At 45.5% G+C, this 26,763-nt stretch overlaps 1 protein-coding gene across 4 annotated transcripts in view; it reads right to left on the bottom strand.

The window, feature by feature from the left end:
- Positions 1 to 26,763, bottom strand: part of KCNQ5 (potassium voltage-gated channel subfamily Q member 5) — a 567,647-nt gene that overhangs the window by 80,017 nt on the left and 460,867 nt on the right. For all 4 annotated transcript variants that reach the window (XM_082405058.1, XM_082405060.1, XM_082405059.1 and 1 more), the window contains exons 4-7: positions 25,141 to 25,316; positions 24,726 to 24,851; positions 10,257 to 10,367; positions 4,435 to 4,530 (exon numbers count right to left, since the gene is read on the bottom strand). In XM_082405058.1, coding sequence (XP_082261184.1) covers positions 4,435 to 4,530; positions 10,257 to 10,367; positions 24,726 to 24,851; positions 25,141 to 25,316 — 509 coding nt within the window. The remainder of the gene's footprint in view (positions 1 to 4,434; positions 4,531 to 10,256; positions 10,368 to 24,725; positions 24,852 to 25,140; positions 25,317 to 26,763) is intronic.

The raw sequence follows: 26,763 nt of genomic DNA, 5'->3' as shown, positions 1-26,763 counted from the left end.
AGCATGATCCACAACAGCCAAGATACGGAAGCAACCCAAGTGCCATCGGTAGATGAATCGATAAAGAAGATGTGATATTAGCTTCTTGAGTAAGGGTATATGGTAGGTAAAGTTTTGAGGTTTTGCATATCTGAAAGAGTCTTCATGTTACTCCCATACTCCATGAATAATTTGGTTGAATATAGAATTCTAGATTGGAGATAATTTTCCTCCATAATTTTGAAAGTATTGTTCCACTGTCTTCTAATTTTAACGTTACTAATGAGAAGTCCATGCAATGCAGATTCTGGACCGTTTGGGTATGTTCTGCTCAGAAGGCATTTAGGATCCCCTTTCTTGCAGGAGTTCTCATATTTCACACGGGCGTCCTCAGTGTGAAGCCTTTTTGTTCACAGTGCTGGGTCCTTGGGGGGCCTTGTACTGTGGCCCCTCCTGCCCTTCATTTTTGGGGAACCAGAATATAATATTTATTTGATAAAATTCCACACTTAGTTTCCCTGTATTCTTTTTGAGGTACTTCCGTTGGCTGAATATCTGATCTCCTGGAAGTGTCATCCAATTTTCCTACTGTTTTTTGTTTTATTTTTCATCTCTGTCTTTTCATTCTATTTTGGGGGAGATTTTCACAGTTTTACCTCCTTTTCTGTTTTCTTCTTTTTCTGCTCTCACGTTTTCCACATCTAGGAATTTTTTTTTCTGAATCTGTCCTTATTCATGATTAAAGCATTACAAAGGCTGTATAAGCTCTGTATATGTGGCTTGAGTTTATTTTAGTGGCCTCACTTTGGAAGGCTCAGTTCTTTCACTAGAGGAAGCCAAAGTTTCAATATATAATTTGTTTTTCTTTTGGGCCAACTAATTTCCCCAGAGCAGCGTCTTCTACTCTCTTCCCTCAGGAAAATAAGCCCACCTGTCAGCGTTCATTTCACAAACTTGTACTTAATTCCCCTGTTTCTGTTTCCAATAAAGCACCTTGGCTCCACCCTGAACTGGTCCAGCCTCTCTAGAAGGAAACCGCTCACACAGAACTTCTGAAGGATCTTGAAACGCTAATCCCCAGGCTTCAGTGATGTATATGTGAGGCTTCGAGTGCTGGATTCAGATTCCGACACCAGGGACCTGAGTCCTACCTCTTGCCAAGTCCCTAGCCTTGTCCTGGGGATCAAGTGACATAATATAGCAGAAATACTCTGCACACTTGTGAACAGAAGCACTTCACAAGTCTTAGGCATTATTAATAAAAGTGGTGACATTGGGGCAGGTATTCAAAACGTTACTGAGGGCTGCTTTCTTTTCCTAGACTGCTCCGCTTGAAAGGAAAAGTTAATTTAAATGAATCATGCAAAGATGTTGACACAACTGAGTTTACTGCAAGCTGCTGGGGTTGTAAACTTTTCCCTAAAACCCTGAAATGCTGGTTAATTTAGCTGTCTCACCGACTGAACGACAAAGCAATCTGGGCATCTCCAGTGCCCTTTACGAAGACAGCAGCTCTGGCTCCAAACAAATGAGACTGGTGTTGGTCTTGATGCTTTGTGTGATCAGCAAACCAAGGCAGGTTTATTGCGTAAGAAAATGCATGGATCAGCAAATGAGGCTTGTTGCTTAATCTAAAGCATCCTTAAAATAAATGTCTACAATCTATAATCTAAAGCTTAAAGCCCTGACTTCTGGCTAGGGGTTACAGCAAGGAAAAACAATGAATACATTTAATAATTATATCATTATTCTTATGTCTAATAAATTACATTTGGACAGAGGAACAATCACTTTTTAAATTGGTAATTAATGAAACTATGATTAGATTTAAAGGTATTCTTGAACATTTCAAGCCTTTCATTTTATATTCTTTTTTGTTCAGAACTTAGAGTTTTAAGTAAAAAAACAATTAATGATTTCACTCCACAGTTACCTCCCTTGGTACAAGTTCAATTATTGATCGCAATATATATTAAGTAACTCAGTTCCATAAAATAAAAATCTAGATCTTTAAGTAAACTTTGCAATCAGCCTCTTCGCTTTTTACGGCTGACCTCAGAGGAAGGCCTTGCCTTGCTTTGGCTGTTGGCCAAAGGCTGTTGGTATAAATGCCTCCGGTCCAAAGACTGCCTGCAGGAATGGTAATCTGTTTTCAAGTTCAATTGGAAATTTTTTTTTTTTTGCACAATTTGCTAGTTAATAATGGTGAGATAGATCACAAAGTCCCTCCTACTATTCTCTGTATCTGTCTTGTGCAGTATGATAGCCAGTAGCCGTGTATGGCTACTGAACACCTGAGACGTGGCTGGTGCCTCCCAGGAACTGAATTTCTAAACGTAAACAGCCACCTGCAGCTCTTGGCAACTGTTTTGGGCTGCAGAGCTGGAAGCTCTGTGTCATCACAAGGGATCCACGGCTCAGAAATTCCTCAAAGGGCTCACTTTCCAACAGGACAGCCGATGGTCTAAGATTTTTTTGATGCAGTCCCCTTTTATACCCAGAAGTATCAAGGATCTGTACACAGAAGTGGTTGTACTTCGAGTACATGCTGATTGAGAAAACATACAATACAAAAAGCTAGTAAATAATTTCGCGAGGATCTTAAATAAGTTTGAACTTTATCCATGCCGACAGCACGGCCACGCTCCTGAGAGCAGGCAGCCTAGGTATGTGCAAGGTGTACCACTGGTTCCCTGCGTGGACAGGGCTTGCTGCCCGAATGGATGCAAGGAACCCAGGGAGTAGCTCTGCATTCACAGGCCGGAAAGCATTCTTCCAGAACTGAAAGGTGAATACGTTAAAGAGCAACTGAAAGATAAAAATAGCAAGGAGAGGCTTCCCTGGTGGCGCAGTGGTTGAGAATCCGCCTGCCAATGCAGGGAACACGGGTTCGAGCCCTGGTCTGGGAAGATCCCACATGCCGCGGAGCAACTAAGCCCGTGAGCCACACCTACTGAGCCTGCGCGTCTGGAGCCTGTGCTCCGCAACAGGAGAGGCCGCGATAGTGAGAGGCCCGCGCACCGCGATTAAGAGTGGCCCCGCTTGCCACAACTAGAGAAAGCCCTCGCACAGAAACGAAGACCCAACACTGCCAAAAATAAATAAATTAATTAATTAAAAAAAGTGCATTAGAAGTATGGGGACACCTCATAAGCAGTTAAGAAGCGCCAAAGGGTGGAGGCTCTCTGCTGGGGCATTTTGTGTGCACCCCGGCGTGCGTGACGCCCCTTTTCATCATGGCCCTGTCATTCGGCCTCAGATCTTCAACTCCTACGACTCAGGGATCTTTCCTTCAGCAAAACAAAGTTTACTTTATCTTTGGCGCCTCTTTAAAACCCGGAACTTTTAAAACTAGAGCCTCTCAGTGGCGTGCATTACACGTCATGTGCAACGGTCAGGAGTCACAGCACAGCTTGCTCTAAACACTAATACCCTCATTTAGTCACAGATACAAAGGGGTCTCCTTCCTGATGCAGCCCCTCCCCGCCTCCCCCCACCCTGCGGCCACAGGCAGAGCCTGCGGGGTCGGGGGTTGTGTCGTGGTTGCCGCCCTCCACCCCTGACGGGAACCTGCAAGGTACGTGAGAACAGCGGGCCCGCTACTGTAGCAGGAACCTCAGTCACCGCCCTGAGCCCCTTGGTTCTGCAGGTCGGGGGCGTCCGCTGCCTGGCATGGAGGGATGTTATATAATCATGTTGTCTACAATTAAACACGAACTCACAGCATGGATCTAGAGGAAAACATATTTTGTCATTCTTAAGCTGTTTCTAGGGTGGTTCTACTCCCAAAAGGTATGGACGGCAAAAGCAGAAGCATTCCTTTTACTGCTGAAGCAAATCCTGAGTTATTGAAACGAAGATTAAATGCTGAACAACCTATGTATTATGACTTAGCTTCAAATGATATGCTTACTACTTCATATGCTCAAACATCGATGTATCCCATAATTCCAGCTCTTAAAATAAGAATTTCCAGTTATTGCTCTAGATGGCATTACAAGTGATTCCACGAGTACTAAACCCTGACATTCTAAACAAGTACGTTGCTCCTCAGAACGGTGGCACACATCTGGCAGCAGAAGGTAATTGCAAGGCAGGCACTGATGCTGTGTTCCGCTCCATCACTGAATGAGCAATGATCCTTCACCAAGTAATTCATGAGACATACTAGGGCATTCCAGGAGCAACACGACTGCTGGCCCCGGCATGGCTCTGCTGGTGCCGTTAGTTAATCCGAACAGAGCGTGGACCGTTGGCTGAAAATACATAGTATTCTTTTCTGTTTGGGAGTGGGGAGCACTTGACCAAATCTAAGACTGTACATTAAGTTCCAGCTTCGTTTTTAAAAACAAAACCAAAGAGCAGCTCCCCTAAGCAAGGGCACAGAGGGACCGGCCCACGACCCAGCGCCTGCAGAAACAGGTGTTGCCGTCTCCCCAGTACACTGACGTTTACCTGGATGAGGTTGGCAGCTGGGTTCCTTCTTTTCTCAAAGTGCTTCTGGCGGTGCTGTTCTTGTACTTTTAATGCAAAACCTGAGCCAAGAATGCCCTGCAACAAAATACGGAAATAGCGCTGAAAATTTTTTTCCCCCAAACACCGTTAAATAATACAAATATTTTTAAAAAAACCCTCTAAGGAGAGTCTGAGAAGAGGCGAACAGTATGCAACCTGTCCCTAAACTCATTAAAACAAACACGATTTCCTCTACTATAACACGTCGGCCAACGGCAAGTAGCTGGGCAGGAGGCAGAAGGACGTCTGCCCTTCCGGAAGTCACCAGGCCCTACGGTCTCTTATGCGGTAGGAGGAGTCACCACAATTCCAAATAAAAATCACCATTTTAAAAAATGTTTTTGCGTGGCCTTCTCTGTGGCATTTCTTTACGCCTAAGTCAGAGAGAATGGTCCTATCCAGTGGTGGACAGAGGGGGATGAGAACTTGGGGCTGTTAACTGTCTCGCGGATGTGGATGTGGGAGCTTTCCTAGAACTCTGACGACACTACCTGATTTTATACTTTCCATTCACGAAATGGTGGGGGAGGGAGCGTTTAAGGTTAATCCTCAGCGATGCTATAATTCTACACCGACCAAAGGAAAGTAACCGTGGGGAAGGACAGTTGTCCAGATGAGACAGACACGCACTCAGTTTTGGAGACGTAGAAGGTTTGCCGTTTTGCGTGTGTGTCCAGTAAAGGCAAGAGCACAGGTCAATGCAAAGCACCTTCCTGTCTACCTGAGTCTTAACAGCACACGCTGAGCGTGACTTGCCCTCTTGGTCCTGGCTCACCGGTCGGATCTGGGGTTGGTAAGCGAGCGGTCCCTTCTGTGTTTATGCTAGCTTTTGGCTGGTTTGCTTCCTTTTGCGCACTGTCTCCACCTGCCAAAGTTTCGGCTCTCTGATACGGCCCCTCTTTTCAGTCTGCTTTGGTCTAAATTTGTGGCATCAAGATGCTTCGTCTCAGCCTTGAGTTGAGGCTGGCTTTGGAGTTTGCTCAGTTCAGTCTCCGGGCTTTGTCTCTAAGCCTCCACTTTATTGGTGTGGGACGCGGAGCCCCTCTGCTTTCAAGTCTGGGATTTTAGTTGCTAGCTGTAAGTTATTAGCTTCTTATGAAACTTCAAGGTGTCTAACCCTTAGGTTACAGCCGGGCATTTTATAAGCTCTAAGTCAGTATTTGCCACAGGTAAGGACCGCCTATTTTTCTCTTCTTCACATGTTTGAAGTCACTCAAAGATAGTACAGGCTGCTCAAGGGGGTGATGGGTCTAATCCTTGGGAGGTGTTAGGTCTCAGTGGATGAAAACTTGGCGAGGACATTTTTGGGTTCTAGGTAACCTTTAACCTTCCTTCTCATCCTGAGATTCCACAATTCTGAGTACCTCTGTGACAATGACCAGATAATAAATAACACAATTCTGTTTAAAATGCAGTTACGATGACGACAGTATTGCCATTAATGAGCAGTGACCGACTCCCCCATCGGTCAGGACGAGGGGCTGCACCGTGAGATGAGGAACGGCGTCTGAGGTCTGTTCCATCTCACTCCCTTAGTGACTGTGCAGCCTGAGGTCCTCACCTCATGCAGGCTGTGACCGAGCAAACCAAGCTCTATGAAAACCTGGTCTGTAGGATCTTATGTGTAGATTTAAACCACATTTCCCTCCATTTAGAGGTTATAAAAATGGCCTTCTGTTTCCAAATCCAAATCAACTCTTAGTTATGTATAACTCCTAAATTTCTTGCGGCTCCTTAAGAGCATTTAGGAAAAATTTAATTATTTTCCTTCTAATGTCATTTTTCATGAAGTTTAAACATGTTAAGAGACTATGAAACAGCAGAATTTATAGCATATATTTATAGTATGTATATTATGTATTTATATTATATGCATAGATGTGTATAATCTACTTAGAGGAAGCATAATTTAGATTTTACAGGCATTGAGTTAGCAGCAATAGCTACCATTTTTGAGCATTCATTATATAAATATGAAGTTCAGAGTTAGATCCCTTTTGGAAAATGAAGACAGGCCAGGCCCTACATAGCACAAACTTACCACCTGCCAAACAAACTACAGTGTGGTGAAAATCACATTGGCAGTGCTTAGAAACACTCGCTAGTAGATGGCAAATGTCGTCTGCATGTCTCCTGGCCAGACTGTGCATTACAGCAGTCACTGCACCAGCTCTGCTCATCGTCTTCTTACGGCTGCTGTCCAATCCTGCCCCACCTCCCTCCGTCCCCCGCTCAGAAACAGAAACACAAGGCTGGTAAAATAAAGCCTGTTATGTTACATATATATCCCATAAGTTACATAAGTATATATACATGTAAATATAACTTACGTGCTATTCCTTCCTTCCAGTATCCATACTGATAGATACAAAGTCTCAGAAACTGATTTTTGTTTTAATTCATTTCCTAAGATCAGATAACTTAAATTTTGAGGTTTTAAGTTTTAGAAGTACTACATAAACACCAAATAGAAAGAAAACATGTATTGGTCAGTATTTAAAATATTTATCCCTTGTTTAATTATAGTTAAAATATACTCCCTTCCAGATTAGAAGAGCCTATCTGTGTCCCCCAGCCCTGCACTTGGCGAACAGGCTAGACAGAAAGATCCTCTCAGCAGGAGGTAAGGGGCTTCCGCAGGTGGAGAAAGGCCTGCCCCGCAGGGCGAGGTTGGGCAGGGGTCTCAGGGAAGGGGACCCCTGGTGGAGTTGGAGGTCTGTGTGACTCTGTGATGTGCGGGAGAGTCCTTCTGCTTTGAGGGAAAGATGGGGAAAGGAGCTTCTCTTTCTTGGTCCTCGGTTTCCTGGGTAGAAGGACCTCCAACAGGGATGGGCCACAATCCACCTCTGACTTTTCTTAGCAAAGTGCCAATATGTTCTCCTAATTTCAATCCGACACCCCTGCCGGCCCACGGGTGCACAAGACATAATGGCATTTCCAGCCACCTTGTTTCATTAAAGGTATGCGGGAGCCACTGAGTCTTTCATTCAAGTAAGAACTCAGTACCTAACGTGAGGCTGCAGTAAAAAGATCCATGGTGAAGCCTACTTTGCTTGGCACTGTTAGGGCGTGTTCTACGCAAGCAAGATGTTCAGATCTCCAACATGTATGAATTTAATTTGCATATAAAATTGTAATCACTTTATGGGGAAACCTTTACAAGAAAGACCACTTAGTCTCTGACCCTTAACCTAAGAGCCACACAACTGAACCTCCTGTGATGGTCCACGGTCTCGGGATGGAGTCAGGGTGTCTCGCCGGGCGGAAGCAGCAGCGCCCGGAGGTGGGCTGACCTTCAGGCCAAGTGGCCCAGGTCTTTACACCTTTGGACACTTATGTCTGCTCACTTCTTACCCTTTTCTTTTCCCTCCCTTGCTGTTACCTCTTTCTGGTCTACTGTGTGTTCTATCACCGTACTTCTACGTTGCTGTCTATAGTCCTCAGAGGTATGAAACCACAGAGCTCAGTTTACCAGACATTTCTCTAAATTAAGCAAAGGTTATGAACGAGCCTCGAGGCTCTCCTGGGAGGACGGCACATACACGGGTGCCCATGGGAACAGCCCAGAGGGGGGAACAGCCCAGAGGGGGCCTCCTTCCCTGCCTGTAGTTCTTCGAGGGATCACACGGGTTGTTACATGTGTGGCCTCAGGATAAGTATAAACACAACAGAGGCAGATCTTCTGTGCCATTATTTTGCGAAAAGAGCACGAGACTGCATTTTACTGTTTCTAAAGGTATTTTCCTGTAGGGAATCTGGTTACTGAGTGGGTCTCTGCCCTGGTCTGAATTGCTGAGGTTGCCAGATTCAGTTGACTCTGGATAAGTGAGACACTTTTTGGACTCTGCTTCATTTTGTCACAGCAGGAAACACATACATCATGAAAATTTTCTTTGTGACAAGCACCTGACTTAACGTCATTGCTCTTAACAGATTTTCTCTGGGTGTGATAATTTTTCCTACCTGATATTGATAAAGAAATGTACTCAGGGTCTCTGTTACGGGCTGACTTGTGTCCAAAATTCATAGGTTGTAGTCCTAATCACCAGGACCTCAGATGTGACCTTATTTGGAGAAAAGGTCTTTACAAAGGTGATCAAGTGACAGTGAGCTCATTAGGGTGGGCCCTAACCTAGTATGTCTGGTGTCCTTTTTTTTTTTTTTTTTTAAATTAATTAATTAATTAATTAGTTTATTTTTAGCTGCGCTGGGTCTTCGTTGCTGCACGCGGGCTTTCTCTAGTTGTGGCGAGCGGGGGCTACTCTTCGTTGTGGTGTGCAGGCTTCTCATTGCGGTGGCTTCTCTTGTTGCAGAGCATGGGCTCTAGGCTTCAGTAGTTGTGGCACGTGGGCTCAGCAGTTGTGGATCACAGGCTTAGTTGCTCCGTGGCATGTGGGATCTTCCCGGACCAGGGCTCCAACCTGTGTTCCCTGCACTGGCAGGTGGATTCTTAACCACTGCGCCACCAGGGAAGCCCCCCTGGTGTCCTTTTAAGAGGAAATCTGGACACAGACATGGGCAGAGGGAAGATGATGTGAAGACACAGTGATCAGACGGCCGTCTACAAGCCCTGGAAGAGGCCTGGCCACATCCTCCCTTGCAGCCCTCGGAAAGAACCAGCCCTGCCAGCTCCGTGATCTTGGACTTCCAGCCTCCAGAACTACGAGACAACAAAGTTCTGTTGTTTAAGTCAAGCCTACCAGTCCGTGATGCCCTAGCAAACCAACACAATCACACGTGGGTAGCACATGACAAACCCGGATTCAAAGCGGGGTCTGATGCCGTGCTCTCGCGTGGTCTCTTGGGCCCCTTCTCTGCCCTTGGATGGTCCGGGGTGCAACCAGCTGGTCAGTCTGGAGCTGAGCACTGGCCACGGGAAGGACAAGGGGTCCCAGGCAGAGGGGGAGCCCCGCAGCTACAGGCTGTGGTGCTGAAGGCCCCACCCCCTTGGCTCCTGGGAGGGGTGCCCCGGGGTCTCTGCAGCAGAGGCTGTGACGTGAGTCAGCCTGTGTCTGGGGCAAGACCGAGGCTGCTGTTGCCTAAGCGGGACGGCGGCCACGGCTCTCACAGTCCTGCTTGTCGCCTCCTCTCCAACAAGGGGAAGCCAAAAGTGAGATCTTGGGGAGGGGGGCAAGTTGTAATATTCTGACCAAGTGCCTTTGAAGACACAAGAGGATAAAACAATCAGAAAGGAAGGCTTCATCCAGTACGGAGAAAATAATCAGAAGCTTAAGAGAAGGTAAGTGTGTTCGTCATTCTGATAAGAAACTGGTTGTTAGCAAAAATCAATGATGACACAAGGAATAAATCATCTGACACATTAAAAACCCTTTAAATTCGTATGCTTTTCACTCAAGTGGATCCGAGAGGTAGATAGTCCACGTGGGCACATGCATCTCTTCAGGCGTGCACACCTTATGCACCTAATGGGAGCCATCAGTTCAAGAGGAGGCTATCTTTAAATCTTGACACATATTTTCAATGTATTAGTAGCCTGTTGCCTGAGAGGTGGTGTGGCCTGAATTATCATTTGGTCCTAAAGCCTCAGCTGGTATAAAACTCTCGGGTTAAGCGACTCCAAGGGAAGACCATATTTTATAAATTATCCAACTAGATACATATAGAAAAGTCAACATTACATCAGAAAAATGATATTAGTAAACGCTATAGCTATGTTCTAGGGCATACCGTTTTGTGAAAGCTCGTGCTAATAAACCACCAAGATCCAACTGAAAGTGCTTAATTTTTGCAAAGATACTCACAGCAGGAAGCGCAAAGAAAGAAATGCCCAGGAGTGCAAAGCCTGCAGAGAGCAGCCTTCCCAGCCAGGTCAGGGGGGTTTTGTCTCCATAGCCAATTGTGGTCAACGTTATCTGAAAACAAAATAAATAGGACGTGCAGCTTAAGTACTTGAGAGGAAAGTCAGGACCCATGAACAGGAGGCAAAGCAACGTTTCCACTAAATCATCATTCAACCAGTCTGGTTGGTGCATTTTATTACTGTGCTTTAATTTTCCATGACGCATAACAGAACTTCTCTTTGTTTAAGGAAGGGAATAACCTACATACTTGTTCCTCCCTTATAACACAATTTTCCATCTTTTCTAAGTGCATTCAAAGAAAGGCTATATTATATAGTAAGTGGATAACCATCAGTGATACAGAAATGATAGCACTATGGATTTAGGACTGGATCAGTACACAAAACAATCATTTATGTTAATTCAGGCTGTCCATTTATTTCTTTGGCGGGCATTTCCTGAAGGTCTGGTGTGTGCAAGGTATGTGTTTTGATTTGTAGTGGAACAAAAATGAGAGGTACATAGCTCCTGTCCTGAGATATTTATGGCGTAAGAGGGGAGATATGTCACACACAAATCATTAAAACGCAGAATAGGGCAAGACAGGTATTAGGATGAATGCACGAAATAATTTGCTGCTCAAATTCAAAGAAGAGATTATTACCAGCTTCAGGTATTGAAGAAGCTGTGTTGGGAAGATGTCATCATACCCAGGCTTTGAAGGAGAGGTAATATTTTGAGAGGCAGAAATGATAGAGTGATCTAGGGAGGGCAAACAGGTGACCAGCTGCACAGCGGTGAAATAAACAGGGTGGGTTCTGGAACGTGTATTCAGTTGGGCCGGAGCACAGTGGGTCTGAAGAAGAGGCTAACCAGCTACGCTGAAGCTGGACCAGGGAGTATCTTTGAAAAATGATCCCTGCGTCATGTCTCCCCAATGGTCAACTGTTCCAGGGGCTGCCCATGTGCCTTGGAACAAAGCCCCGGCTCCGCTCCAGGACCGACGAGGTTCTGCCTGATCTGGCAGAACGATGGGGCAACTGAATCGGAACAGCGGGAGTGGGGCAGTACGGGGTGGAGAGTAAAGAGATGCGCTGAGAGGAAGTTCAATAGAAGCGTGTCTGAGAGGAAGGGGAAGACGAAATCTACATGACTTGAAAGTTTCAACTGGGAAGATGACTGCCCCATAAATAGAAATATGATAATGAGAAAGACGAGGGTTTGGAGCAAAGAAGAAGAGTGGCTTTCAAGTGAGGGTTTTTAAACTATCAGTATGACGCTGATCTAGAAATGTCTGAGCAACGCATTAAGAAGGAGAGCTTGAGTCTTGAGAGAGACTGAGGTTGGAGTGAAATCTGGGTTTTGGAATAGGGCACCGAGCGACCCTTTAAGCTCTGTGAAGAAATGACGTTGCAAAGGGTGCAAAGAAGGGGCCAAGGGCACCTCCTCAGGAGACACAGACATGTAAGGGACGGATGGGAAAGGAAAGTCAGAGGAGAATACGGTTCTTCAAAAGTAGGAGGACTAGGAATGGGTTATATAAACGGAAACTCAATGAAGAGAGTTTCACAGAGGACCAGGTGAGCCCTGATGCCACAGGCTCAGGGAAAACAAGGAGAATGAGGACTGAGAAAAGATGTGGACACGGAGACAGGGGTCACTGGTGATGTCTAACAGCGGCGGTTTTGGGCAGGTTGTCCTCCCCGGGCTTTGAAGGAGGGCCAATAAATTGAGAGGCAGAAATGGTGGAAGAAGAGACACTCTGTGATGGAGACCCTCCAGAAGCGCTCGGCTCAGCTGACCACCCCTTCCTAGACCCTCTCCTCTCTCCTCACTTCTGTGGTTTTCCTTTTACATCTTTGGCGGCTCCTTTTATGTGGCTCCTCTTACTCCAGCCAACCTTCAAATATTGGATTCTTAAGCTTTGCTTCTGGGTCTTTTAAAAATTCTGTTCTTCTCAGGACTTCCCTGGTGGCGCAGTGGCTAAGAATCTGCCTGCCAATGCAGGGGACACGGGTTCGAGCCCTGGTCCGGGAACATCCCACATGCTGCGGAGCAACTAAGCCCGTGCGCCGCAACTACTGAGCTTGCGCTCTAGAGCCCGTGAGCCACAACTACTGAGTCCACGTGCCACAACTACTGAAGCCCACGCACCAGAGCCTGTGCTCCACAACAAGAGAAGCCACCACAATGAGAAGTCCGTGCACTGCAACGAAGACCCAACGCAGCCAAAAATAAGTAAATGAAATAAATAACTTTATAAAAAAATAAAAATTCTATTCTTCTGTAACTTTCCTTCCCCCTGTCCCCTCCGTTCTCTCTCTTCCCCAGCGACGTGAAATGCTCTCATGGGTTATAAATACCATTTTTATGCTGAACACACTGAGTTTCTACCTCCAGGCCAGACCACTCTTCTGAGCTCTGGATTCACACGTCTGCAGCGGGTAATTCTGTTGGGATGCTGCACAGTCATTTAAATTGAACATGTCTAGGGACTCCCCTGGCGGTCCAGCGCTTAAGACTCCACGCTTCTCCTGCAGGGGGCGCGGGTTGGATCCCTGGTCGGGGAACTAGGATCCCGCATGCTGCATGGCCAAAAAAATAAATAAAGTAAAATAAAATAAAAGCAGGTGTTGTGAATTAAAGGATGTGAAACAAATTAAAAAAAATAAACTGAACATGTTTAGAACAGAAATTGTATCATCCTAAACCCGCCGCTCCCCGATGACACCCCCTCCTGGTCGAGAGCCCCACCGTCCACCGTGCCGCTCCATCAGAAGCCTCGGGGCACCGCTGCTGCCCCCTCCCCGCAGGCGTCTCTCTGAGTCCCTCAGCAGGTTCCGCTGCTTTGATGTCCCCAACCCCACTGCCTCTCTCTGTCATCACGGCCACCACCGCAGGTCGGGTTGCTAGAGCAGCCTCTTTTTTTCTTAGACGATAATTATTCCAGTTTTATTAAGGAATGGTTGACATGCATCACTGTTTAAGGTGTATGGCATGATGGTTTGATTGACACGTACTGTGAAATGACGACCACAACAGGGTTAGTGAAAATTCATCATCTCATAGAGATGCAGAGAAAGAAAAGAGTGATGAGAACTTTTAGGCTTTACTCTCTTAGCTTTCCTGTGTATCATATGGGAACGTTAACTACAGTCACCACGTGGTCCTAACACCCCTGCTACTAGTTTATCTTATAACTGGACGTTGGTGCCTTTTGACCACCTTCCTCCACTCCCCGCCCCTCTCGTAACCGCAAATATCATCTCTTTCCGTGGTTTTTTTTTGGTAAGCTCCCACATATAAGTGAGATCACACAGTCTCTGTCTTTGTCCGCCTTGTTTCACTTGGCGCTCAAGGTCCATGCACGTGGTCGCGGACGACAGGGTTTCCTCGTTTTCATGGCTGAGTAGCACCGTCGTGTATACACCACACCTGCCTGCACACTCACCGCCGTGCACCCTGAGGCTGCCCCTGTGTCCTAGCTCATGGGCATCATGAGCCGCTGTCTCTCAGTTGCTCTTTCTGCTTTTGCTCTGGCCTCTCTCAGTTCCTTCTCTGCACACCTGCAAGGGCTATTATTTTCTTACTCCTCTCTAAAAATCCTTCCATGGCTATTCACCAAATACAGAATAAATTCTAAGCTCCTAGCTATGCACCTCGTGACCTGGTCTCTGCCCAAGTCTCCAAAGTCACCCTGGTCCCCCCTTGCTCACTGCACTTTAACTACAGTGTCCTTTCAGCTCCTCCAACGGGCCAGGCTATCCTGCCACAGGGCCTTTGCACACTCTGCTCCCTCAGTCCCCAGTCTTCCTGGGGTTCCTTCTCATCCTTCAGGTCTTATCCAAAACACTCTGTCCTCAGAGAGGCCTCCCCTGCCCACTGTCCACAGGCGGCCTCTGGTCTCTCTCTGTCCTGCTCGTTTCCTGTCAGCACTTATCATGAGGGGTAGTCCACTACTGCTCTACTTTCCTCTGGGGAGGGGTCCTTATTTCCTCTACTAGAAGGAGGGACCGTGTCTTTATTCTTTGTTTTCTCTCTAACATCCAGCATGATGTTTGCCACCAGAGTAAGAGGAACTCAATCAATATTTAGTAAATAAATAAAGAATTCTTTCAAGAACATTGGCAACAGAATGAGAAATATGGGGCCAGAACTCCTGGAAATCTCTGACGTGAGTGGGTGCTTTCTAGGATGTGTTTGTGCCTGTCTGCAGAGAGGCTGAGGCTGAGGAGGAGAGGGTGGGAGCTTTATGATGGGGGGGTACCCGAGGAGGAGGGGACATAGGGTCAAGGGCACGGTGGAGGGTTAGCCTTGGCAGTGTGAGAGGAGGGCAGGGCTGGAAACGCTCAGGCCAGTTCCCGTCAGCAGTGAAGGACAAGGAGGGTCACCTGTGGGGAGCAAAGGGCCTGGAACAGGAAAGGCCCAGGCTGTGAGGCTGTGAGGCTGTGAGAGGGAACTGGCAGTAGAACCCAGCAGCCAAGTGAATCACATGCCACCAGCAGTATGGGTAGAGGATTCTTGAAGGGATTCCTTGAGATTGCAGAAGCAGCATTCCTGGCTCCATTTTATTACAGGTTCCTAATTTTAAATATGTGGGAAAGATTTTAATCTATTATACCTTTCCTGCAAGATAGCTTAATACTTTGCAGTAGTTTATTAATAATAATAAAGGGAAGAAGAAATGTCATGGTTGGGTCACAGCAATAACTTTGCATTTCTCCGTCTGCTTTCCATTCCGATCACACATCTGAGCTGTTCTCCTTGGCTCAGTGCTCAGAGTGGGTTTTAACCCGCTGCCTCAAGACACAGTAAAGGGTGCCCGCACCCTCCTTTGAGCTCAGGCTGTCTCTCTTACAGGGCAGCCGGCGGGGAGATGAGGTGTCATGAGCCCCGAGAGCCGCCCCTGGGGTCCCGGGGGATGGTGGGGATCCCGCCCACCTGCTCCCCATGCCGCCGGGGCCTGGGCTCTGCAAGACTTGGAGCTACCAGCTGCCCAGCTTGGTGGCAACCGCTTCCTCCGCCCGCCCGACTTCACAGTCGCTGGGGTGCTGCTTGGCTGAGGGCAGAGGGGCCTTCTGTTGCCAGGCGAGGCTCGGGAAGGATCCGGCAACAGGGTGTCAGGGAGGGGGGCGGGGGTTCCTTCGTTTCCTGCCTGGAAGGCAGATTGTTTCGCTTCTCGTGGCTGCAACGGGGACAACTGGGCCTCCTGCTCTGAACAGTGGGCATCACACTGACCCACCTGCTTGATGTGGCTGCCAGCTTTCTAAGGCAACGGCGGCTGCATTCGCCCAAACCCTCCCAGGTGAGGCCTGCAGGAAGGTCGCTGATATCTTGACTTTCAGGTCAGGCTGTCCTCGAGGTGCCACGCTGCAGCTGTTACGGCTCTCCTCTGGTCCAAGCACCTGGCAGGCCCTGTGAAGGGTTCTGAGCTGCTCTTTGGCACAGGAGCTGGGGCTCAGCAGTGCACCCACTTCTGTCTTCCAGAAGCCACGAGAAGCTCCGGTGGCTGAGAGGCAGTGATGGTTTCATTTGGATGTCAAGTCAGAGGAAGGTCGGCTCACACAGAGCCCCGAAGACACCAGCTCCTCGGGAGCTCCCGGAAGGAACACCTGCTTGGTAGTCTGTACGTGTGATCTGCAGGGCTTGGCGGAAATCACGCCTGGAGGAGACCCACTGTACTGGGTGTAATTCCATTTTTGACGACTTCCAGGGCTTATAGGCGCTATGCTGCTTAACATCTGCTGGATGGTGAAATTTAAAAAATTTATGTATTTATTTATGTACATATTTATTATCGATTCCTACTCACTGACTTTTTTTTTTTTTTCTACTCATTGACTTTTGACCATGGTGTTGACAGTATCATTGGAAAGGTCATGAAGTTTTGAATTTACTTTGAACAATTAAAAGATAAACTTTAAAAAAGTTCCAATATCTCTTTCAGTGCAGCTTTAGCGAAGTGATACTTGCGTTGAGCAAGAGGGCGCACTGACTGTCACACTTTATGACCGGAGGTGGAAGCTGGCAGGCCAGCCCGACAGGACAGACCAGGACGCAGAGGGACAGGCCCACTCGACCTGCTGCTGCAGCAGCTCAGCTCAGCGATGCCCGTGGTTCATGCTGTCTCTGCAGCTGGGCGTTTACTGGACGATGGGGTGGCGGGTGGGAGCAGCTCAGATACAGTTTCGCCCTCCTGCCCTGGAGCTCAACTGCAGTCATGCAGGTGAGAAACGGTATTCTCTGAAAGTCGGTGGGTTGTCAATATTGGCATGAAGGTGTAATTGTGGTGGCAAAGTCGGAGGTCAGCTCGGCGCACCTTAGTGGGTTCAAGCATCAAGTATTTCTTCCTCAGGAATAAAACTGCAAAACAAATGCAAGTTCGGGCCCAGGCTTTCCTGATTTTTTTTTTTTTTTTCCTTTAATGAGATGGCAGATGCTGTGTTCAGATTATAATTTAAACACTGGTTGGGCTACAGTTATTTGTTTGTTTTCAGTAGCAGAATTAATTTGAGACCAGGAGATATAAATTTTACCTTCTTTTCTTCAAGCAACAAGTCAACAAACTTTTACTGGTCTGGTTTTGAGGATACAGTCACGAATAGTAGTTTATAGCTAATGCATTCATGTGAACAACTAAGAATGTACTATCTGTAGACTTCCACCTCACAGCATAATTTCCCCCTTAGGGTCTTTTTAAAAAACTTGTCTTTAATTTTATTTATTTATTTTTTCTTCCAGTTTTATTGAGACATTGTTGACACAGAGCGCCGTGTACGTTCAAGGTGCACAGCACAACGCTCTGACTTGCACACGGCATGAAGTGATTACCTTACTAAGTTCAGTGACCGCCCATCGTCTCGTACAGATACAACATTGAAGAAATGGAAAAATACTTCTATTGTTTTAAAATCTCTGAGGATTTACTCTGTTAACAACTTTCATATAAAATGTACAGCAGTCTTCATTATACCTACCGTGTGGTACCTCACATCCCTAGTACTTATAGCTGGAAGTTTGTACCTTTGACCACCTTCATCCAATCTCCCCTCCCCTCCACTCCCCACCGTCTGGTGACCACAAATCTTATCTCTTTTTCTATGAGTTTGTTTGTTTTTGAGGTCTAATTGACCTACAACACTATGCTAGTTCCTGTTACACAACATAGTGATTTGGTATTTCTATAACATTTCAAAATGATCCCCACAATACGTCTAGTTATGATGTCATCATACAAAGACATCACATAGTTACTGGCTATATTTCCCACACAGTAACCTTTCACACCTGGGACTCATTTATTTGCAACTGAAATTTGTACCTCTCCATCTCCCTCACCTGTTTCTTCCCTCTCCCTCCCCTCTGCCCTCTGGCAACCACCTGTTTGTTTTCTACATCTGTAATTCTGTTTCTGCTTTATGTTTGTTCATTTGTTTTGTTTTTCAGATTCCACATATAAGCGACATCATACAGTGTTTGTCTTTCTCTGTGACTTATTTCACATGCCATAATGCCCTCTAGGTCCATCCATGTTGTTGCAAATGGCAAGATTTCATTCTTTTTATGGCGGAATAATATTCCATTGTATTTATGTACCACATCTTCTTTCTCCATTCATCCACTGATGGGCACTTAGGTTGCTTCCATAATTTGTAAGTAACGCTGCTATGAACATGGGGTGCATATATCTTTTCCAATTAGTGTTTTTCTTCTCTTTGGAGTGGAATTGAGGGATCAGTGGTAGTTCTAGTCTTAATGTTGTTTTTTTTTTTCTGTTTCCTTATTTATTTTCATTTTGGATGATCTGTCCATTGGTGTAAGTGAGGTGTTAAAGTCCCCCACTATTATTGTGTTACCGTCGGTTTCCTCTTTTATAGCTGTTAGCAGTTGCCTCTTATGTATTGAGGTGCTCCTATGTTGGGTGCATATATATTTATAATTGTCATATCTTCTTCTTGGATTGATCCCTTGATCATTATGTAGTGTCCTCACTTGTCTCTTGTAACATTCTTTATTTTAAAGTCTATTTTATCTGATATGAGTATTGCTACTCCAGCTTTCTTTTGATTTCCATTTGCATGGAATATCTTTTTCCATCCCCTCACTTTCAGTCTGTATGTGTCCCTAGGTCTGAAGTGGGTCTCTTGTAGACAGCATATATATGGGTCTTGTTTTTGTATCCATTCAGCGAGCCTGTGTCTTTTGGTTGGAGCATTTAATCCATTCACGTTTAAGGTAATTATTGATATGTATGTTCCTATGACCATTTTCTTAATTATTTTGGGTTTGTTTTTGTAGGTCCTTTTCTTCTCTTGTGTTTCCCACTTAGAGAAGTTCCTTTAGCATTTGTTGTTGAGCTGGTCTGGTGGTGCTGAATTCTCTTAGCTTTTGCTTGTCTGTAAAGCTTTTGATTTCTCCATCGAATCTGAATGAGATCCTTGCCAGGTAGAGTAATCTTGGTTGTAGGTTCTTCCCTTTCATCACTTTAAGTATATCGTGCCACTCCTTTCTGGCTTGTAGAGTTGCTGCTGAGAAATCAACTGTTAACCTTATGGGAGTTCCCTTGTATGTTATTTGTCATTTTTCCCCTTGCTGCTTTCAATAATTTTTCTTTGTCTTTAATTTTTGCCAATTTGATTACTATGTGTCTTGGTGTGTTTCTCCTTGGGTTTATCCTGTATGGGACTCGCTGTGCTTCCTGGACTTGGGTGGCTATTTCCTTTCCCATGTTAGGGAAGTTTTTGACTATAATCTCTTCAAATATTTTCTCTGGTCCTTTCTCTCTCTCTTCTCCTTCTGGAACCCCTAAAATGCAAATGTTGTTGCGTTTAATGTTGGCCCAGAGGTCTCTTAGGCTGTCTTCATTTCTTTTCATTCTTTTTTCTTTATTCTGTTCCACAGCAGTGAATTCCACCATTCTGTCTTCCAGGTCACTTATCCGTTCTTCTGCCTCAGTTATTCTGCTATTGATTCCTTCTAGTGTAGTTTTCATTTCAGTTATTGTATTGTTCATCTCTGTTTGTTTGTTCTTTAATTCTTCTAGGTCTTTGTTAAACATTTCTTGCATCTTCTCCATCTTTGCCTCCATTCTTTTTCCAAGGTCCTGGATCATCTTCACTATCATTATTCTGAATTCTTTTTCTGGAAGGTTGCCTACCTCCACTTCATTTAGTTGTTTTTCTGGGGTTTTATCTTGTTCCTTCATCTGGTACATAGCCCTCTGCCTTTTCATCTTGTCTATCTTTCTGTGAATGTGGTTTTTGTTCCACAGGCTGCAGGATTGTAGTTCTTCTTGTTTCTGCTGTCTGCCCTCTAGTCTTAATGTTTTTGAGGAATCTCTATACTGGTTTCCATAGTGGCTTCACCAATTTACCTTCCCACCAACAATGCACGAAGGTTCCTAAGGGGGTCCTTTAAGGGAAGAAGATTCATGTTGACAGTTGTCAACAATCTCCTTCTCCATCCCCTCCCCTTCTTCCTTCCCCCCTCCCCCCCCTTCCCCTTTCCTCCTCTTTGCTCTTTTTCTCTTCTCTCGAGTCTCTCTTCTCCCTTCTCTTCTCTTTGGGCCACTTCCTGAGCATACGGTTTCAGATAGTGGGTAGTCACAGAATCTGCACAGCCAATTTTGAAATTTGGTCACCTTGAACTAGTACATCAGAAAGATTTTTGATCTTCAAACATCAGAAACTCCTGTGTTGGTGGCATCATAAAATTTGGGTTCTGCTGTGGCAGGGAGCTCAGGGCATTAGCATTCCATACTGTTCTTCCAGGACTGTGGTCAAATATGTAGTAACAGTGGTGACTAACATCTGTCTAGTGCTTGATAAAGTACATCTATATGTCCTAATCTCATTTAATACACACAGCAACTTTGTGTTTGGGTACTATTCTTTTCTCAGTTTTACAGAGATGTTAAATAATTGCTTAATATCACACCTTTGCTAACAATGGGGCTGGAACCCTGGTCTCCTGACTATAATACGTTTTTTTTTTTCAATACAGCACGTGCTCAGTGCTTATGGAGTAATACTGAGCAAAAGTGTCCGGAGTCGCGTGTGCGGTGACAATTTTCAAGGAACAGACATCTTAGGAAAGAGTTCCCCACAGAGACTTATAACCAGTATACCCCATAAACGCCCTTAAGGTAGGCGTGGCACTTGGAGAGGTTATTAACCACTCGGCTGTTTTGGGGGGTAATGGCTGGGGTATGTGTGTCTCAGTTTTCACTTGGTCGTTAATAATCTTGAATGGTTAGAAGTAAAGTAAGGCTTGGATACCATCGGGTAATGCATTGGTAGTAAGGAACACAACTTTAATTAACTGTACCAGCAGATTTACTAAATCAGAAAGCCACAGCTTATATGAGGTGGCAGAAAACATTTTGTCCTGGTGAACCTGATGGAAGGAGGGTTGATTCTTGGAAGGGTAACAGATGTTATCAGTGACAAGGGTATCTTAGCTCTTTCCACAAATGTGCACCATTTCTTATTCTTAGATTTTGCAGGGGGATGAAACTCATGGCATATATTTGGGCTGTACAACCTGTTGAATGCAGAGCCTCCTATACTGATGCTTGGAGAAAGACTGTCAGGTCTTTAGCATGAATTCTGGGACTAACTCTGGCTGACACCAAATCCTCTACATGCCTGAAGGAATCATCTCAATCACAGGTCTCAGGTGGAGGCTGTAGTTTTCAGCTGCTTGCTCAAGAGTAGATTTATACCATCTGCTGTTGTTTGCGTCTTTAAAAAAACCCGTAACACTGTCTTTGTCACAGGAATAGTGGTAAATAGAAAGACAAGCTGGCCTTCAAGAATAGGTCATTACCAGGAAAAATTACTTCAGGAGGATGGGATCTTAAGTTGTTTCAGCCAATCAAAAGGAAGAAAATAATAACAGGAAAGAAGGAGATCATAATCAAAAGTAACTGCGGGAAAACCTGTTTTTAAATTACTTCAGAATAAACCTAAAGCAACTGGAAAGGAGGGTAATAATAATAGGAAATAACATTAAATGGAACTCCACCCAGCAACCAGAAGGTCCTCTTGTCCCGGAGCCACAGCTGGGGCCTCAGCCTCCCTTCCCTCGCCGCACGTCCACTGTCATCAACTCCTCTTCAGTTGCTCCTTCAGCAGCCAGAACATCTTTTCATTGAAACCCCAGTTCCCACGCCCCTTCTGCGCTTAAGCCGTGGGTGTGCCAGGAAGGTACTGCTCTGTGTTCCTTGGCTGTAGCGGTTCTCCCACCTCACATCCACGGCAGCCGCATCTGTGGTTGGGTACCTGCCATGCGCTTAGGACCAGCCCTTTGTATCGATTATCCCACTTACTCAGTGGGCTGAGTACTGTTGTTCGCTAGTATGGAATTGTTTTCAGGTATCAAAGTTCTCTGAATTGTTATTGGCTCTGAGCAGTGCTGATGGCACTATGTGTTCCTCCTGCAGTTGGTTTGGGTACAGCCCTCAGTACCTTCTTAATGGAAGGGGTTTCGTATTTAATATTTAGAATTCACTGGGACACTGGATCCATAGCCTACAAATGGCATTTTATACTAATGTCGATACTTCCGGCATTTTTTTTTTAAATAAATGAGGATTTACTTTTTTTTTTTTTTTTTCACCAAAGCCTAGCACTAAGAAACACTCCAGTTCAGGATGGTTTCACTTCCCTATGTATTCTGGATACTTCCTTAGTTAGCAAGGTGTCCATTACGTGCAACATGGACAATTTTATCTTTATTTTAATTTTTTTCAACATCTTTATTGGAGTATAATTGCTTTGCACTGGTGTGTTAGTTTCTGTTGTATAACAAAGTGAATCAGCTATATGTATACATACATCCCCATATCTCCTCCCTCTTGCGTCTCCCTCCCGCCCTCCCTATCCTACCCCTCTAGGCGGTCACAAAGCACCGAGCTGATCTCCCTGTGCGATGCACCTGCTTCCCACTAGCTATCTATTTTACATTTGGTACTGTATATATGTCCATGCCACTCTCTCACTTGGAACATGGACAATTTTAACTAAAAAGTATCCAGACACAGATTTCATTAAGGTCTTCATTAACATATAATAAAAGGTATAGTCAGTATTTTAAATTTGTTTTACTTCACACTGGAGACCTAGTATGTTCTTATAAGGAATAGAACTAGTAAGTTCTCTTGTTTGCTTTTTGTGGCTTCAGACGATTTCATGAATGAGTCAGTTAATATCAACAAACCCACTGTGGACCAACAAGGCCTTTTTTTATTGCTAGAAGCTCAACACCTTAGAAAATTTTTACTCTTGTATTCAAGGCTAGATTTTTTTTTTTTAAAGAGACATAATTAGGCCATTCAAAGATCCTGTTAAGTACAGGTTAAACTTCAGTCAAATAGCACTACTGGAATGAAATCAATAAACAGATGTTGCTTTTCCCTGAAACAAACAGAGATGACCTTTGGAAACCTGCTACATGGGTTGTTCTGGCAAAAGAAACAAGCTGGTGACTAAGTGAGAGGCACATTCAGAGCTTCCCACACAGTGTTCAACTCACAATGCAGCATTTCTGATTAGCAGGAAGGAGAAAGGAAGACGGAAGGCCAGAAGGCCAGAGAGCTGCCAGGTGGACCCACCAACAGATGCACCTCAGAGGAGAAGGGGCTCCCGAGTGTCCCGTCACTCACGCACGTTAGAATTATCACAGAGGCGCAAAATCTAAACTTCAATTCAAATCGCTGCTTTGAAGCCTGGGTTAATCAGTTGTCTTCCCCTTGCTGGCTAGAAAAGCCTCCTGTTTGCTCAGTTTACACAGTTTATCCCACCACGAGTCATAGATTTTCATTTGTTCTCTACACATAAGAAGTATTTTAAGAACGTCAGATGACTGCTCTCCTCTGGGTTTTCCACTTTCCTCCTTTCAAAGTGGCCATTATTGCTTGTGGGGTAGGGGAAGGAGTTGGAAACCATACTGTTAAACCAACAGAATGCTTTGTTGTCAGTGGCACAATCTTGGAGACATTTAACGCTGATAATTTAAGGAAAACAAATCTGAATCTTCAGATGGATATATTTTTGATTCTTATTCATATTATTGGTGCTATACAACACCCGCACATACCGAGTTCTGCTTACTACAGGCCCTGACGAGTTACCCATGTCCTCGACAAGAGCTCTAGTTCTCACTGATGAGCTTCTGACAAACGGCGGAACAACGCAACCATTGGGAACTTAAACCCCTGCTCCACAAAGCAAACCGGCAAACAAACTTACCAACGTTTTAACCACAGTTTAAGAAGATGACAGATTTTTATTTTGGCAACAATCTAGCACTCGAGAAATACTGCCGATGGTTTGTAAGAGAACAAATTTGTTGGACCAAAGAGACAGGGAAAGTCTTCAAACAACTATAACTGCTCTTGTATTTTCACCCTTTTGGAATGTTTTAAGGAATAGAATTTAAAAGAATGTAGTTTACACATTGCATAAAGCACTCCTTTGTCCTATGACACTCTTAATAGGGTACACGTTTCATCGACTGTTTTATAGATTCTTTACACTGTAAAGACAATTTTTGCTTTGATGGAAAACTATGTGTTGTTTAGAGTACACTCTTCCAGGTTCTCAGTTCCTGCTTTTACGGGGCGGGCTCTGCACCTTTCAGGCCTTTGAGCTATTTTAGGACTACATAAGTTGTAGTAGCAACGCAAAATAATTCTTGTCTATAGACGTGTAGGTACATTCTGCCTGGTGTGGGTTCCTCTGATTTTCCTCTTTCACTGTGGAAGAAGCCAGGTGTGCCTCTGCTTGCACATTCATTTGAATACTTAAAAGTTTAAATAAAATCTTTAGGATATGTTTATTTTCTACCTGTATGAGAGTCATGATTTTACTTTCATTTGTTTGGAAAACTATCCTTTAACAACAATATAAAGGAAAAAGAGGTTTACGAGTGGAAAGTTTTGAAATTCAGGGTCTATAGTCTCTGATCTCACAGATGGTTACCACTCTTCTCTTCTTCCCTTTTTGTACCATAATTTTACTTTTCTTTCATTCAGCTAGTATTCCTTTTTTCTTTTCTTTTTTTTAAAACCTCAGATAAACTTTTTGATGAGCGGCAAAACAATGCAACCATTTGCACTTTAAAGCTGTGCTCCACAAAGTTAAAACGAACAAGCCCATGAACATTTTAATCACGGTTAAAAAATTACTTGTCTTTATTTTGGCAACAGTCTAGCATGCAAGAAATACTACTGATGATTTGTAAGAGAACGTAACTTTGTTGCACTTAACAGGGGAAACTCTTTAGATAATTATAAGTGCTGTATATTTTCACTTAACTCCCTTTTGGAAGTTCATAGTTTTATTGAGACCACTCATGGGAATCACTACACTACATTCAAAGGAAACATCTCACAACATCCAATAAATAAAACCAGATTCTTATACTCACCGTGCCCCACCAGAGTGCATCCGCGTATGTAGAAAATTCCTTATTGGCATCCTTTTCCACCAGATAGACAAGGAAAGACGAAAAAATCAGAACCAAAAATCCTATGTACCAAGCGGTGATTAATTCCTAGATATAAAAGGAATGAGAGATTTTTAGAGGTGAAAGATCTTTGAAAAAGGAAAAAAAAAAAAATCTAAGCATGATTCCACGTGTTTGACTACTGCTTGGCTATTTATGATGACTTTCACATGATCCACTACACCTCGTGTCCCCCGCTGCTTTAAGCAGTTACTGAAAAGATCAAGCTCGCTTTGGACGGCTTTAGTCACTATGGCGGCAGCCAGGGAGGAAGTTACGAACAGCCCGCCCGCACCGGGGCGGGGCGGGGCGGGGCGGGGCGGGGCGGGGCCCCCACCTTGCTGTGCGCGTAGACCACGGAGCCCAGCAGCTTCCAGGTGCCGCCGCGCCTGTCCATGCGCACCATGCGCAGGATCTGCAGGAAACGCAGGCTGCGCAGCGCCGACGTGGCGAAGATGTTACCCTGAGTTTTGGCAGAAACTACTGCTATGGAGGCGATCAGGACGATGGTATCTGAAAGAAACAGGGCGAAGCAGCCGTAAGTAGCACGACCAGGAGGTTTTCGTTTCCAGAACAGGATTTCAGAAAGGGTCCCTATGACCTGTTTGGGGCCCAGGGAACTGCTCGGGAGCCCCAGGCCGGCGCGCGCCCCGCGGGCTCTGGGATCGCCGAGGAGTGGAAGGCGGAGGGCGTGGCCTCCTGCGCCTGCTGCCCCGGGTCTGACCCCCGGCCGTTCTCTGCTTTAGCCACGCAGGTTTACACTTTCAAAGGCCTGGACACCGCCTTCGGAAGGTCCGGTGCTCCGGGGGGCTTCGGGCTGGCGCAGCGTCCCCACGGCAATCCCGGTGGCACGGGTGCTCCTGCCTGCAGGAAGGGGCTTCTGCCTCCGCCTCTGCCCCAGCACCGCGGCCTGCTGGCTGATGCCACAGAGGGTGCACAGCCTGTCCAGCTGCGAAAGGGCTACTTCGCGTAATCACGTCTCCCGTTTCCTTGCCGAAGAAGCTGGTAGCTCCTTTCTGCAGAAAGTGCACTTGTGTTGTGGAGGCTGGCCCTTCACAGCCTCTTAGACAAAGGCCCCAGCTGAGCGGCTGCTCTAAGCCCTCTGCTCTGTGTGCATGCTCTGTACCGCGCCAGTCAGTTCTGGGTAAGTTCTGTACACAAGTTAATTAACATTGCATTTGTTACAACAGAGTAGGTGATCATACACACCACGCGCTGCATGGGAATGGATATTTAATGTTTGACATATTGACGTTTGGCTTAAATCACATCTGCTCTTTTGTCAGCTAAAAAGAGAAAAAGAGCAGCTAAGGAGAGCATAGAAAAGATGAATGACTTAATCGCTCCAAGGGTAAATATCTGAGTGAGGGCAGGTAGGCTTTGAAGTGGGAGAGGTGAAGTGGGATGAATGGCTTCCAGTGGAGATTCTACAGCAGGTTAGCTTGACCTCATCATCCTCAGTAAGATGTCCTTCCTGCTCCGAGCGGGCTGTGCGCGACCAGGTGGCCACGCTCCAAAGAAGAGCTCCACCTCAGGGGGCTGCAGTTACTGACGTTCCTGGGAGCCTCAGGGTTAACTGCCATGTGAGTGTGTATTCTTTGTCCAGCCCAGTCGTTCCTGCCTTCAGGAAGGCCTGGCCCCTCGTGTGCACTAGGAGCACCCTCAGAGTCACTCTCCTGGTGCCCTTTTGGGTGAGGACTTGGAGAGGGTCGGGGGTTGGCAGGACGTGGGTCAGCCAAAGGGATTCCTCCAATCGGATCCGCACGCTGTGGGAGCTTGAGGCTGGGTGCACAGCCAGCCACAAATGCATCCTTCTTTCTCGCTCCATAGCTGTGGAGATGAGAAGGAACTACATACGCTGATACGGACATCAAAGACATTAAGCGACTCAAGTCAGTTGCAAAGCAGTATGTACAATGTACTCTTATTTAATAAAACATATATTATACACCTAGGAAAG

Source organism: Balaenoptera borealis (assembly GCF_965194805.1).
Source record: "Balaenoptera borealis genome assembly, chromosome: 9".
In the NCBI taxonomy this organism is placed as follows: Eukaryota; Metazoa; Chordata; class Mammalia; order Artiodactyla; family Balaenopteridae; genus Balaenoptera; species Balaenoptera borealis.
Note: the sequence above shows the minus strand (reverse complement) of the source record. Positions and strands in the feature narration are given on the sequence as shown.